The sequence below is a fragment of the Passer domesticus genome, chromosome 1 (genome assembly GCF_036417665.1).
Source record: "Passer domesticus isolate bPasDom1 chromosome 1, bPasDom1.hap1, whole genome shotgun sequence".
NCBI classification, from domain to species: Eukaryota; Metazoa; Chordata; class Aves; order Passeriformes; family Passeridae; genus Passer; species Passer domesticus.
This window is the reverse complement of record NC_087474.1, coordinates 136,817,911-136,833,782: the sequence shown is the minus strand read 5'-3', so window position 1 is coordinate 136,833,782 and position 15,872 is coordinate 136,817,911. Positions and strand designations below refer to the sequence as shown.

At 39.2% G+C, this 15,872-nt stretch overlaps 1 protein-coding gene across 7 annotated transcripts in view; it reads left to right on the top strand.

Annotated features, from left to right (window-relative positions):
* Window positions 1–15,872, top strand: part of RUNX1T1 (RUNX1 partner transcriptional co-repressor 1) — a 114,495-nt gene that overhangs the window by 54,577 nt on the left and 44,046 nt on the right. For all 7 annotated transcript variants that reach the window (XM_064391374.1, XM_064391396.1, XM_064391348.1 and 4 more), the window contains 3 exons: window positions 8,964–9,101; window positions 12,833–13,074; window positions 14,659–14,748. In XM_064391374.1, coding sequence (XP_064247444.1) covers window positions 8,964–9,101; window positions 12,833–13,074; window positions 14,659–14,748 — 470 coding nt within the window. The remainder of the gene's footprint in view (window positions 1–8,963; window positions 9,102–12,832; window positions 13,075–14,658; window positions 14,749–15,872) is intronic.

Sequence of the window (15,872 nt, the reverse complement as noted above, 5' to 3'; positions counted from 1 at the left end):
GAACAGACTTTTCACTGTTTGAAATATCGCTTGGAGGAACTGGGTTTTTGCCTGGGTAAAATGGTGCAGTCTGGTAGAGCAGGGATTTGGGACCTTGATCCACAAGGTGGGGGGGAGCAGCCTATCCCAGGATGGCCACCACCACTCTATACCTTACAGGATGTTGACTTGTCCATGACAAATTCCACATTTTAAGATCGAGCAAAGCCAAAAATATATACATTAACCTTCTTGGTAGTCCCTGTGTTATCTTTTCGTATGTATAACCGTGTAAAATATCACCTCCTACACCCATATTTGATTATTTTTGAGCCTAAAGCATGTTATACATGACATGTTATACAAATATAAGCAATGCCTCTTGAAAGTACAGCTGTAGTAACTTCTTTTGCTCTTTGGCAGAGGAGTTTATTGCCTAAATTTCCTGAATTAAAATAAGTTGCTTTAGATTAGTTTGTGTAGTCTATATTGGAGACTTCAGTTCCAGCTAAATCTAATGAAATATGGTATCAGTGTTGTCTTAGGACTTTTCTAAAATGAGTACAGATATCCTTTACACTTTATATAAGTGCATTAAAAATAAAGAAGTTTATAATTATTTTACTTCAGACTTCTAGCATTGTCTAACAAACTGTGGTTTCAAACTGAGAGTGTGTTTAGACTGGTTATTAGAGAAAAGTTCTGTACTATGAGGATGATAAGGCACTGGAACAGGTTGCCCAGAGACTCTGTGGGTGCCTTATCCTTGGAAATGTTTAAGGCCAGGTTGGATGAGGCTCTGAGCAACCTGGTTTAGTAAAAGGTGTCCCTGTTGATGCAAGGGGGACTGGAAGGGGATGATCTTGAAGGTCCCTTTCAACCCAAGTCTTCCCATGATTCTGTTATTTACTGTTAATTTAGGACAAGGCAAACTTTGGATTAAAAACATAAATATACTTCTGGAGACCAAGTTATGAAATTTCAGTTAATGTTGTGAGAGAAAAATCTTAATTCTGGTGGGAAGGATCTGTGTTGTGTGTGGTTGAGTATATAAGAGCATGCAAACAAGGCCAATTAGATTCTGATGGTATTTGTATTTCTTAGATATCAGTCTGCCTTCATCTGTAGTTTGTCAACTAGTGTGTAATCCTGACAAGGGTAGGCCTTCCAGGAATGATGCAGAAAGGAAATGAGTTACTGGTCAGGGAGCCTTTGGGAGAGTACTCCTGAAAATACTTTCAGTACAGAAAGTACTGAAAGCATGCTGAAGATTTCCTCGATATAAGTAAAGGGATTGATTGCTAATGTAGAGAGGTGGTCACCTCTGTAGCTTGTCAGAGAGGCTGGGGTGTGAGTTTGGCCAGTGCTTGCTCTGGCTGTTCTTCAGTTCTTCATGCCAGAGGCAGAGAGTGCCACTGTCCCTTCACTTGAGCCTCAGTGTTCAGTGAGCTGGGCTTGGAATAGCAGCAATACTTCCTGTGATGTGAAACACAGGAGAGCCACTCAAAACACACAGTTCTTAGTTGGATAGTTTGTCAACAAAAAGAAAAGATCTAGGAAACAATGTAAATGGGAAAATAGTATTTCAATACTGATTGTGGGACTGTTGCTTATTAACTGTATTAGTTCATATATAGAGGAATTTTCATGATGTTTGGTGGAATATTTAAAAGGAATCCACATTGTCTTCAGCTTCATTACAGGCCCAGTGTTGTATATTCATCCACGAAAAGCAACTTGTAGATTTTATTTTCCGGGGGCTTATGGAAACTCAGGGCAGCTGCCACAGTTTGGCCCTTATTTTGCTTGTCTGTTCTCACTAAGTATTTCATAAACCTTTATGGTGGCAGCAGATCTAGATTTAGAATGTGTTCTTCTTCCCTGCATTCCTGCATCCAAGCAATTATGCATGGTAAAATTTGCAAAGCCAGAAAGGGTGAAGGAGAAAAGAGGCATTTAAAAAAAGGTGCAATTCTGACATGAGCCAGTTTTTATTAAATAACTGAAAGTGAATTTATGATAGTTTTGAAACTGTCAAAACATGTCAGATTGTTAAGTGAGAGGGAAAAGTTTATTTTTCTATTTCTCCCCCTCTTTAAAAAGGTAATTATATGGTAATGCAAGTTTATTTCTTTCAGGAAAAAAATAATATGTCCAAGCAAAGCAAGTCATGACATTTTTGTCTTAATTCTGAGACTGAACTCATGCATTACTTATTTCATAATATGTGCAATTATCTGGCCTTCAGCTGCTAAGCCATGAGTGTGTGACCAAGTTTTTTTGCCAGTCAGAACCTCTCACCATAGAGAACTGAAATCAAAGAGAATGCTTCTGCATTTGTGGTTCACTGTCATGATTGTTAGGACCAGTCAAGGTACCACTGTGGACAAAGAACGTGACAGTAAAGCATTTTCGCTATTTACCTGCTTTATGTCATCCGCAAGCTCTACCAAAACTGGGAGACAGTAGCACAAAAATCCCTTTCAGCTTTTGGGAGACAGAGGAGATTGTATTATGCTCAAGGCTTATTTTAGCACAGCTGAAGAAAACTCTTATAACTTGGCCTCAGATAACTTCAGTGAACTCCCAGGATACAGAATTTCTTCTAGCTGTTGCATATTAAATGAGCATAAATGGATAAATTGAATGTGCTTTCATTTATTCTGAAGAATAGCTGGTGATATGAATTGTTCAACTATCTGAGCAGAGAAGAATGAAGATAAGACTGCAGCAAAATTGTGATATTGCTCTTGTAAAAGGGTCATCTTCAATATGCGAGCTTCATACCCAGCATGCTAAAGAAGCATTGAAATGTTATGTCATCTGAAAACTTTGCTGTTCATATCCATCAGTCACTTCACATAGATTATGATTCCTTGTGAATAAACCTTGCAGAGGTAATGTTCTGTGACAAAAGACAGAGTCTGAGCTGATCTCTGATACTTCATCCTGCAAATCACCTGGAAGTAAAAGTTCTGTACTGGGGAACTGGAAACGCAGTGATGTTTCCTTTCTAGGACAATAACATGACTGCATCTGGTGCTGAGAGAAAGTTATGTCTATATTATGCCTGTTTGAGATAATTGTGTATAGAACAAAAACATTAATTGTGTTTAGGTCCTTATTTATTTATCAAGAAGAAGTCAAAAGGGCTGAGAGATGAATGGAATGAAGACTGTACCAGTCTCAAACAAATCCCAGGCATACTTGGCAGGGAGAAGTTCTGCACCGGTGTTGTTCACATGTCGTGTTTTATTGCTGCATGGTATGACTTGCAGCCTTCCCCGGGGGTTCAGTGCATGGAGTGAGTGGGATTTACCACATATGGCAGGCTTATACCATGCATTCTCAAATGAGTTCTTTTCAACCGAGGCAACCTTGTAATACTGTCCTGCTCAGTGCAGCAGAAGGTTTGAGGTTCAGGAGTTGTGGGTCTCCACAAACACTGCCTATTTCTGATGGTGCTGTGTGGCTTGGCCACATCTGAAGGAGATGTTCTTCCTGGCAGCAACATGATAGCATTATGGATGGAGGAACTATGGAATTTGTCCTCCTAGGTTGGACTTGCGGCTGTCTGACTTCAGGTTCCTCACCACTGTGACTCACAGTCTGTGGTTACCTGCTTGCAAATTCTCTTCCACCTCTCTCAAAATAATGAAAATTAGTCCAACGTGTCTAAGAAACCATCAGTAGTAAATCCTTCAGATTTAGATCTCGATTCCTGTAACTTGGGTGGTGGAGGCAGGTTCTAATCCCTTGTGTCATATGTGGGGCTTGCTCTTTTTGTGAGTTTAAAGGAAACAAGACAATGGACTCTTTTAATTTAGCAAGTTTTATTTTTATTTTTTAAATGTTGGCACCAAAGTAGAAAGTACTGTACAATCAATATAAAGCATCTTTTAAGAATCTTTCATGCCTGAGTGTACATCTGGAACTGTTTGCACTAACTAAAAGTAAAATAAATGCCACAGCGTATTATACCACAATTTTTTTTCATTTAAAAAAGGAAATTGAAAACACACCACTCCTAGAAATGCTTGACATTGAATTGGCTATTGAAATGATATCAGTAAAGTATTTATATATTCCATATTTTGTTCCATACATCAGCTTTCCTTGATGCGTTAGACTTGGAAGTGTGCCATGTGAGCTGAAATGTTGCCATTTATGAAAGACCGTCTTGTTTTAAAAATGGACTAAATCTTGTTGAGGACAGGAAGTAGAGTAAATCAGTTTGAATGCAGGCACATCTCTCTTTGCCCCAGCTCCTATATGCTTTGTCTCTTCCTTGTTTGGTTCAGAAGCTGACTGTGCTTACAGTAAATATCAGTGTTCACCTAACAGCTAAATATAGTGATAAAAAAACCTCTATCATAAAAACTGAATGAACAAGAACAGTATAGTTCCATGAACCAAGAAATCCACAGAAGAAATATCATAATTTAAAGTTGGTTTTACAACATTCTTTAATTTTAAATGAAGGAAAATACTTCTGTGGTTAAATCACAGTTCTTCACTCTATGCTGTAAAGGAGATTCAAGAATGTGTATTTCAAAATGTTTTGCTTGGGTTTGTTTTTAAATAAAAAATATAATCCAAAGCAAATGTAATAGATCTCTGCATACTTGAAACATGTTTTCTGAATTTATTCTTAGTCTCTTGCTGCTCCAGAGGGTTGTGTGTATGGATTAGGACTAGACCATTATTTCACCATCTTTCTCCATCCTGAACTGATTGCAGTGAACACTACAGAATGAGTTGCAGATGTCTCCTTTTCCTTCCAGTTTGGAGGACCTCTGGTTTCAGTCCCATTTGATCTGAACTGGGCTAAGGAGCACAGGTCTGTCATTGTTTAAAGGGATTCAGTGGAAGAAATTGTTGCACCTGAAAGAATTTACTCCCTCTGTATATACAGGCTATGTTTTTAAATGAGATGCTGTGGGATGCTGCCTGTATGAAACTTTCTGGTGTGTCCTTCCTAATTCAGGATTATTGTTTGAATGTCAAGGTCCATCTGAAGAAAAAGATAGCCAGAACTAGCTTTGCAAGTGGGGAGTTTGGTTTGACTCAAGGGCATAAACATGTTTTTAAATTCAAGAAATTGAGCTATTTTAAGACATGGTGAAAGTTCTTCTGAATTTCAGGTGAAATTCAATGTATATGTCTCTGTATTGTAAAACAGGAGCACATGTATGTGAAATCTTACCCAGGTAGTTTTTGATATGTTAAAATCAGAGTTTTTCCTCTGGAGGGATTCTTTCTTCCCTTACCAAATCCTCATTACCTCTGAATGTATGAATAGCAGAATATCCACTGAGAGTTTGTATGAAAAATGTTCATACATTAAAAGCCTCGTGAAATACCACGTCTGAAGGAAATTGGCTTGTGAATATGACTTAAATACCATTATGTCTTTAGCTTCATATCATCAGGCTATTTGTCAACCATTACAGTAAAAAGTGTTGGTTGTTAGGCTTATTGTTTTTATTAATTAAAAAATTAAATAATGATTTGTAGAAGCTGGAGTTATAGGCTAAGTGTCAGACACCAAAAGCTTTAGGAAGATCAGATCACAAGAACTGTTAAGGCTTTTATCAGTGGTGGCTCTGATTTGTGGCTCACCACTTCATCCCCTGAGTGAACTGTCTTAGAGCTGCTGAGGTTCTCTGGTGCTGTGGGTGGTGGGACAGTGGTGGGTGCTGTAGACAGGTGCTCCCAGTCCCATCACTCCCTCAGAGTTCAGGGAGCTGTAGGAAAAGGTAAGGAACAGGTAAAACAGTAGCAGTAAGAGCAGAATGGCTCCCACAGGGGTTTTGTTATTAAAGAGGGTGGAACAGAGAGTTGTAAAGGCTGTTCTCCTGGGTAGTGTGATGGTGTCTTCCAAGCATGTGGAAAAGCTTTGTATTTTGCATTGTACTTCTTCAAAAGCCCTTTTTCCCTGCCCCCATGGAGAATCTCTGTTCTGACAAAATAATCTTGTATTCTGGTAAGAGATATTCTGGGGTGTGCTTGGAAAGAGCCTTAATATCTCCTTAAAGAAGGCAGTACTAGGGAACTTACCAACAGTCAGAGGGAAATCTGCCTGCCTGTGATCACACAGTAGGAGAGTAGGCTTTAGGGCTTTGCAAGGGAAGGAAAGAGGTAACAAAAAGGTAAGTGGTATGTAAAGTGTGTTTATGTCTAAGACGTCCAAAGAAAGGCAATTGGGAAAATCAAACCTGATGTTATTAGATTTAGATGGGAGGTACAGGGGTCTGTGGATAAGTTCAGCACTCTGCAGACTGGGTGGCAAACTGTTGGAGGTAGCAAAAACCATTTGGATCGTGATAGAGTGGCAACCTGAAATTCGAGGGCAAAACCAACACACTATTTCCCACGACCATGTTCAGTTTAAGTAGCAAAACATTGCCAGCTTTGTGGGGAAGTCTCCCCCCTCTAATCTGAGCGTTTCTGATCAAACCTGAACTTTGAAATGCAGTGAAGGGAAGGGAGGGAGCAGGAGCCGTGCGGTTGGTTACAGCTCAGGATCGCTTTAGTTATCACCAGCTGAATTGGAGGATACAGGCTGTGCCTGCTTGCAGCGAGCAGCAGTCTGTTAGAGGAGCTCGATTTCTCTCACTCCTTCTTCCACCCACCTCCATCTCTGTGCCTGTGTCTGCGCTCCCACATGCTTCAAATCTGTGTACCTGGACTGCCTTCCTTAACAGTTCAATGTGAGTGTTAGCAGAATGAAAACCAGATGGACCAGCAGTTCCCACTGTTATCTCCCCACCAGCTCTGGCAAGCCTCCCTTTCTCTCTCCTTTCTTGGCATGGGAGAAATATTTGCCTTTATTTAGGAGGGCTTGGGCTCACTGCTGTGCCTCTTTCCCTCTGTTGCAACATGAGCTGAAAGCTATTTATTCCCTTGTTGCTGAGGTTGGTTGAGGTGAGTGCAAGATGAATTCAGCTATTAAGGAAGCAATTAACATTTCAAGATGAGTTTTCATAGTTCTTTATAGTAAATTAATGGCTTATTGAAGATACAGATTTAACTGTTTTAGTATACTGATACAGAAAGGAAATACGTACAGAATTTGTTTAGAAACCCGTTTTTGTTTTCTAGCATGTAATAATTTACTGTTGCTTGATTTTCAAATCATACCTTACTTACCTGTGTAACAACCTTAATTTTTAAGGTAATCATTGTGGTTACTCTTCCCCCCACAGCTGAGGTTTGCCAACCTTAGATCAACAGTACAGATCCTATAAAATTGTATCTCTATTCCCCTCGTCCTATTCTGGGGGTATTTCACTGCTCATCTTCCCCAAACTTGTCTCTAAATTTTATATGAAATTACTCCCTTTCCCTGAGAGCTGAAACATTGCCTGTAGGCATTTCAACAAAGGTTGAAGATGGCTTTTATAATTGCACTACCTTACGTGCTGCACTTCTGGGACTTACTTTCTCAGTTTCTTCAATTTCAGACAAAGATTGGTATCTGTTATGTGTTGTTAATTTTTGGGGGTGTGGGGGTTGTTTTTATTTTTCCTTTTCCCTCCCCCTTCCTTTTTTTTTTAACTTTCTCATATTTAAGTTTTCTGATGATTAAAAGTTTTGAGGCTCTTTTAAACATACCTGTTCTTTGTTAAATGTGTGCATTGCATTGAATTTCTGTTCTTGTCTCTCAGAGCAAATTTCAGATACAATTATTTCATTGAAGTTTCTATGCTGTTAGTAAGAACAAGGAATTGTGTCACAAAGTGAAGTGACAGAATTTATAGAATGTGACGTGTTTTGACTTAAAACCACAGACTTACGTGCTTGCCCATTAGCAGCGACACTTACTTGTTTTACAGAATAGTTTTGTGGAGCTCAGGAAGGCTTCTGCTGGGCTGTGTATAAGTAAATAGCCCCAACTCCCTAAAGAAGGGACTGAAGAATTTCACTTATTCCTATTAGAAGCTAAACATCATTGCGTTCATCTTTTTTCAAGATGGCTTGCTAAACTCCTGGCATGAGTGAGAAAGCTTTAATTTTGCCTTCAGCTGGTAAATTTTGCTATGTTTTGCCCATTCTTAATAAATGAAACATATGGGCTTGGATGGTTTAAAAAAAAACAACTTAAGGTAGTGTCATTCAAAAAGATGTTGAGAAAAAGAGTGCACTTCTGTAGCTTTTACATCATGTGTGTTGTATATTTAGATCTTCAGTTGCAAGAGAAGTGTTAAGTTTTTTCCTGGTTTTGCCTTATGTTTGTTTTGTTTTCTCGGGGAGGTATGTTCCTGCTTATCTTGCAGGTTTTGAGCATTGAAAGTTGTTCTTAATATGTGATGGTGCAAACTTCCATGCTTATGTGAAAATAATTGTATGTATATGAGATGATTGACATACCATTTTGGCATGATGTATTTATTTTTCTGGTGAATATGAGAATAACCAGGGGCACTGTGGTAAAGTGGCCCAGGGGGTGTGTGTATTTAGCAAAAGTTTAGCATAAGATTACAAAGAGAAGCAATGGAGAAGGCAGCAGATGATATATAGAAGAGACATGAAGAGAGCTTGTTTCAACCAATATTCCACCCAATATCTCACCTGTACTAAAGAGCTTCAGGTTTTAGTTCTGGAAGAGATGTCATAGGGGGATTTATTATTTTCCTGTTCCTTCATCTGTTTTTTCCTCCTGGCTAACATGAGAGCTTTGAAGGGAGGTGGCATTATTGCAGTTCTAGGAGTGCTTGGGAGGTAGCATCTGCACATGCTGGAAATAAAAACAAAAGATAATGCGGCACTGCTACAAATGAGGTCTTACCATCTGTGTTGCACCTCCTTAAGTAAGGTTTAGATGATGCCATTTGGGAAGAGCACACTGGAGTAGATAATCAGGTATAATCTTTCACAGCAGATGCTGAAATGGCTCACTTCTTGCATTAGCTTTTAAGTTTTTGTCAGAGAGGGTGTGCTCGGGGAAATAAACCGGTGTATTCCTGTGGTGTGTCTTGCAGATCGCACTGAGAAGCATTCCACAATGCCAGACTCACCTGTGGATGTGAAGACACAATCCAGGCTGACGCCTCCAACCATGCCACCTCCTCCCACTACCCAAGGAGCTCCAAGAACCAGTTCATTTACGCCCACAACGTGTAATTAGTCTTATTTTCTTTCTTTTCTTCCATCTTCTTTCTATTCTGTATTTCAGAAACCAAAATAGGTGAAGGGAAAGGTGCATGAAGTGGCAGGAACAACATTTGATTGTATTGGGATAAAGTCATTAAGCAAAACAAAGTTCACAACAGATTAATGCATCTTTAAGATATTAAGACATTCAGCTCAGAGTTGTGTTATTATTTCATTAACCACTTGGTCACAGTGTCAAAGAACAGTGAGCACTGGCTTCCCATGTACTTAATGATCAGGTTAGCCCTCTTGTGAGAAGGACAGAAAACCTTCTTCTCTTACATGCCATTATGTTTTTAAACTATCCCATTCCCTTTAGTATAGAAACCTTAGGGAGTTTGTTTGTTTTTTTTTTTTTTTTTAAATTGGAGATAATTCATAATGAAAAAATACTAATCTTCCTTCTGCTTATGTTTCAGTGAAGCATTCTGATTTCAGTTCTATATAATGTCTAGTTAATATTGATATAAAACCAAAATTGAAGTCCTTTCACAATTTTTATCTAGAGATTTCTAGTCTGTTATCACATCTCTGAATCACTTAAGGCTGCATCTTTGTCTCAGCTTATTGATGTAAACATATAAGAAACTCTCCTAGTCTTGATGTATGCTGCATTCATATCAGCGTAACTGAGATTTGAATCTGGCACGTTGTCTGGACTATTCTTTTCACAGCCATGAAATGATCCACATTTCTCATAGTAAGATTTAGCTGCAAATTTTTTGGTCTCTTTTATACTGCCTTGTAATAGTATAAACATGAGAATGTGTTTACATTTCACGTTTTAAATAAAACATTTTTAGAACAGTAGAATACATATGCCTAAACAGAATGAAGGCTGCATCTTCTATTTGTCTTGCCTAAGTCTGTTTTAGTCCCTTTCTCTCTGTTAAATGCCTTATTTAAAATTCACCTCTATGCAGAAGGCCTTTGTACTACTTATTCCAGGGAACCCTGTCCTGACAATTTATGTTGAACTTAAACAGTGAGGAGAGTTTGTGCCAGCTATTCACATAAACTCACATTTAACCCAGTGACCCTGATCCTGCAAAGATTTGTCTGTTTTGCTTAACTCCAGCACCTGAATCATCCTGAATGGAGCTTCACATTGGAGCTGCTTCATTCTAAAGTTAAATTGTTTCTAGGTTTTTGTAGGATCACATTTTTGCACATTAAGCTTTCCAATGTGATGTGCTACTTACAGTTCAGGATGATCTTTGGCAATCATAAAAGGAATATGACAATGTTCTTTAATAACACTTACAGTCCTCAGAAGGTTTCTGGATGTTTGTTTATTGGATTGAGTTCAGCACTTTGGAAGGTGTGTGAACCACAGCTTGATTTTTGGGCCTCCTTATTTGAAGACTAAAAGTCTAAAAAAACCCTGATTTTAATTGCTTTTTACCCTGTCAGATTTTGGAGTTTGTCCTTAGCTGTTCCAGCTTGTACCAAATAGTCATTTTTGTCAGAGTGTTACATTTATTATTACTACAGTGGGAATGCCTGTAGGCCAGAAAGATCTGACTTGTTTTCTGATCTAGAATATATTTTGTTTTCTTTGATTTAGATGATTAAAAATTCTTGACGTGTTGTATTTTGAAATTTTAAATGCTAAATTCTTTTGGATTAGCAACGTGGTTTTGTTTTAGAAATTACTCACAACTTTGCCAATTGGCAAATTCAGATGTTATAAGGAAAGCACTGAAATCATGAGACTATTTCATTATTTCTTTTGTTGTGGGAGGAATTCTTTACCAGCCTTTCTTCTCCCTGTCTCTATCCTAGGCAATGAATTCCACACTTCTCTCTTCAGCTTTCTCGATCAGCCCCAGCACCCTCTGCCTAGAGCAGCCCCTTACCTCTGTGACAGAGTTGTTGGGTGGTGTCAGGGTAGATCAGCAGGACATGTTGCTATTCTCCCCAGTCCTTATTTTCTAGGTTCCTGGTAGGATGACTTTTGGCTATGTGAGCTCCTTGCAATCACGATGCATTTGTTTACTCAGATACCTCACCCCAGTGCAGCACTCAGAGCGTGGCCTGGAGCCTCATGGGGAGCTGAACTTGCTGGGGCCAGCTTCTTCCTATTTCTGCATTTTCCAATCCTTGTTCTCACTAGGCCATGCAGCCAGAATAGGCAATCAAAAACTAGGAGAAAACACAAGCAGAGGCTAGATAACAATTCACATAGCTTTTTCTGTAATTCCTCTGGAAGGCAGTGATTAGGGCAACAAAAAGTCCTTTGAAGGTTTGTGGCAGTGATTTAAATATAGTAATAGGTAGTGATTTATATCTAGTAGTAGGTGTCCACCCTGAAAAAAGGACTTCCTGGTTAAAGATAAGGACAATCCATGAAGAAAATGAGATGAGAATGGGATGTTTAGCTTCAGAGAGGCTGGTCATTGAGAAACATTGAAAATATTTAAAGTTGCTAGCTTGCCCTTGGTGTGCTTTTAAATAGGAAACAAGTTAAACTGAAACTGCTATGCCTTTTTGATTGCACAAGTTCCTGATTTTGTTGTTTTTTTCATTGGGTTCTGAGTGATTCGCCCCCCCCCAAAAAAAAATCAGAAAATTTCTCCAGGGCTGTGGCCCACCGAGTGCAGCTGCTGCAAGGTAGAGTCACATGCTGTGTGCCCACACCTGCCAGTGCACTGGTACACTTGTATTTCTAGGGGAGCCATCCTTTTTCTTACTGTTTGCTGTCATTTTGGCAAATCAGACTCAACCTCAACAGCGTTTGTTTTGAGTGTTGCTGTTCCAGCTAACCTGAGTGGAAGGGGATGTCCTCAGTTTGATTCTCTGCTCTCTTCTAGAGTGTGGATAAGAATCAAACTGAAAGCGCTGCCAAAAACTCTCTGTTTTCTTCAGTATGTCTGCATGCATCTATTGCCATAAATTTTGAATGTTTAGTACTTCAGATCATTATCCTCACAGCAACCTGGCAAAAGGAGGGAAATTATTTCTTATCCTTTTCAGAGATAAGGTGCTGGCATGTGAAAGCAGAGAGATTTGCTTATGATCTCTGAGAAGTCTTCTGAAGTCTAGCTGGTTGCCCTTGCTGCAAGGCTTCAGGACACAGAGCATTGACAGCATTTGTACCTGCACAGACAACTTTGTGTGCTCCATATGTTAGCAGCTAGGGAATCTGTATTGGAAAAAATAACCTTCTCATTGGGTGGCGTAAGGTTAAAACGTGAAAGTCCTGTTTTATAAACACAGCTGTCAGTTGTGTGTACAAAACACAAGTAAAAATATTCAGAGATAAACTGAGGCTTCATGAAATATGTCTGCAGTTTTTTCCTACCCCAAAGAGCAATTTTTTTTGGTCTTCAATCATACATGCACTCATGCTTTTTCTCTCTCCATTTCCCTCTCTCTATTTTAAAATCTTCTGACAAAAGGCTGGTATTCAAATGGTGCTTTTCAGGTCCAGGAGCATTTTGAAGGGGTTGTGTGAGAGGCAGCTGCTGTTATTTCCAATCCTTACAACGTTCAGCACCAGCTACTGGGAAATAGATATAAACTGCAGACTGTCATTCTGTCTAAAGGCTAATTATCTTTGATTGTACAACTTAATTAATTCTGAGGTCAAGTGTAGAAAACATAAGCTGATGGATTTTCCCCTCTGTCTCCTTTTTCTCTCTATCTCTTCCCCAACCCCAATCTTTATTTTATCCTCTGTCTCTTTTTCTTTCAGTAACCAATGGCACTAGCCATTCACCAACAGCATTAAATGGAGCTCCATCTCCTCCTAATGGCTTTAGCAATGGGCCATCCTCTTCCTCTTCCTCTTCTCTGGCTAACCAGCAGTTACCGCCAGCTTGTGGAGCTAGGCAGCTCAGCAAACTGAAGAGATTTCTTACAACCTTACAGCAGTTTGGCAATGACATTTCACCAGAGATTGGGGAGAGAGTGCGTACCCTTGTGCTAGGACTTGTGGTAAGCAAGTATTTTTTCTGTACTTTTCCCTTTTCCTTGCTTGCTGTGTTTATTTTATAAATGAATGGGTCACATGCACTGCATTCATTGTACTTCAGGGACACCAAATGTGCAAGAGTGAAGCTCCAGCTCTTGCTGACAGAGCTCACATGAGTAGCCTGACTTGCTTCCCTCAAGTGGCAGCTATTCCCTACTAGGAATATCCTTGACTATTTTTGCCAGTGTATTGTTATGGTTTAACGGTGTGAGAGCATTTCCATCCTCTACTGGCAGTACCCCTAATGTAGACATACCTTGAATCCTGTAATGTAGTAAAATGTGGTTTGACTTGCCTAGTTTAGTTGGATGGGGAGAGAGCCTTGCTCTCTATACACATATATAGTGTCAATGGTTAAAAGCATGAGCTGAGTGTGTTTGGACTGCAGTTAGGCAGTGCAAAACCCTTTCTCAGTGTCATTGAACCAAACAATTGTGAACTCAGCAAGGCACTGCTGCTACTTAAGTTGCTTTATTGATAAAGTTATCTCTATTTGATGGTATGGCTTAATGAAAATTTCAGCTCTTTCTTACCTATGTCTGTCAACTTGGGCTGCCCTTTTACATGCAAACTGTGAAATCTGGCCCAGGGTTCTTTTTACTCCCAGTCAAGTCCTCTCTCTGCCAGACATTGTTGTCTCCCACGTATTTCCTTCAGCAATAATTGGATGTACTGGGAAAGATGCTATTGTGGTGCTCTGATTTACATCTGTTCTGAGCAGCTGCAGTTGCCACTGATTTCATTTGGAGCAAAGACTGACAGCACTGTTTAGCACTAAGGCTGAGGGGTGACTTCACAATCTTAGCTTGTGTCTTTCCAAACCCCTACCTGACAGCAGTGGATGCCCCCTCACTTGGTCTGTGTCGAAGGGAAGCTTAATGTAGGCAGTATAACATTAGTAACTCTTGCTCTCCATGTGTTTCCATATTCATGGTTTTACTTGTCACATGGTTCTCTTTGGAAGGGGGAACTAGTAAACAAGCTGAAGGTGGCTTTGGGAACATCCACATTCCACTGATTTTCAGATAAAAACTGCTTTCCCACTGTTATTTACAGTTGATTTCTAACTTCATTTGAGGTCTTAGGAGCAGATGAGGATTTTTTTCCTTGGGAAAATCCACATATGCTATTCCCTTGGTCAGCCCTGCCAGCTTGTGGAGTTCATGATTATGACTTCATCTCTAAAGTAATGACTTTCTTACATGGCCTAGAACATAGTAAACAGTCCTTTTTCAAAAGAAAACAGTAGAAAAATATGAAATTAAAAAAATAGTATAAAAGCAGCTTTAACTGATGTTTGAAATGTAAAAGCCTTTGCATGCTTTACACTTAAACTGTACTCTAAGCAACAGGCACTGAATGTCTGAGATGCTTGTGCTTTCCTTTGTGTATTTTAATAAGGTAATCATTTAATATGCAGCATGCTTTTCTTATTTCTCTCACCAATATCAAGTTGTTAAGCAATTTCAGGGTTCTTCAGTTACAGTTTCTCTTGCTAAGTGTTTCCATTATTTTGTCATCAAGACAGAATTTTTTTTTCTCAACAGAATTCTACTTTGACAATTGAAGAATTTCATTCCAAACTGCAAGAAGCTACTAACTTCCCACTGCGACCTTTTGTCATCCCATTTTTAAAGGTATTGCACAGTTCAGTGATCTGGAAAGTATTTCAAACCATTTTGTTGCTAGGTCACAGATGTGTGTTACAGTTTTTCTTTTTAAAGAGTCAGAGAAATGAATAAGGTGTAAGGGCTACTTTCCATAGCTTAGTGCATGTAACTGCATCTGACTGTATGGTCCAGGATAATTTCTGGCTGCTCACAGGAGCTGTCGGTTCCCTAATTCTATAATCCCTGTTGTTTGTTTTATATTTTTCATTTTTAGATATAAAAGCTTTTACAAAGTCTTGAGACTTGGTTATAAATATAATCAAATCTCATGCTTGCAACAAACTGGAGTTTTTCAAACTGCACAATTCAGAGTAAGGGGATGTCAGCAGTTCCAGCTGCAAGCCCCTTTCTAAAGTGCTGCTAATCATTAGTGCACCATGAGATTGTGACACTGCCATCCAAGGAAGAGACATTGCTTCTGATTCGAGCCACTAGTGTAAACGGCATCTTAAGAATACTGGTGACTATGTCCACTGATTTATGCTTTTTCACCTTTTATTAGAAATTAAAGAAAAAAATATCATCTAAGAGCTAATTAATAAAATGCACACGTGATGTGCAAAATCGAAAACAGGGAAGCCAAATCTTCTTTGAAGTCAGGAAGTTATTCTGCCTCTCACCTGCCTGTAACTGCCTCCTCTGAATTGCTGTGATCTGTGAGCAGTCATTGTTGCCTTCTCAGATCATGTTGTATTCTGTTTTGGTTTTGCTGTGGAGATGAATTTTCCCAGAGATAAGGTATTTATTGTTCCCAGATGTTTTTTTCCATTGTCAACGTGTGGGTGGACATTTTTCATTATTTTAGTCTGTGTGTATAAGTATTCCTAGCTATTCTGTTGTCCTGAAGCACTGGTATCCTCAGTGGGTTTGCTTTCATGTTTCCCCCTCCTTGGCGGGCTGTGTCATGGGCTCTATGCAGATAGCATAGCTGTTACCTTGGTATGCTGCCAGATGCTTTCCTTTTGGAATTGAATATGCTCTTCCACTCATAGTTGTATCAACTCTGATATTCCTGCTTAAATCATTCTGGTTTATTTTCATGGCATCTAGTTTGTTTTCCTTTTAAAAGCCACTTCAGAATTAATTGACTT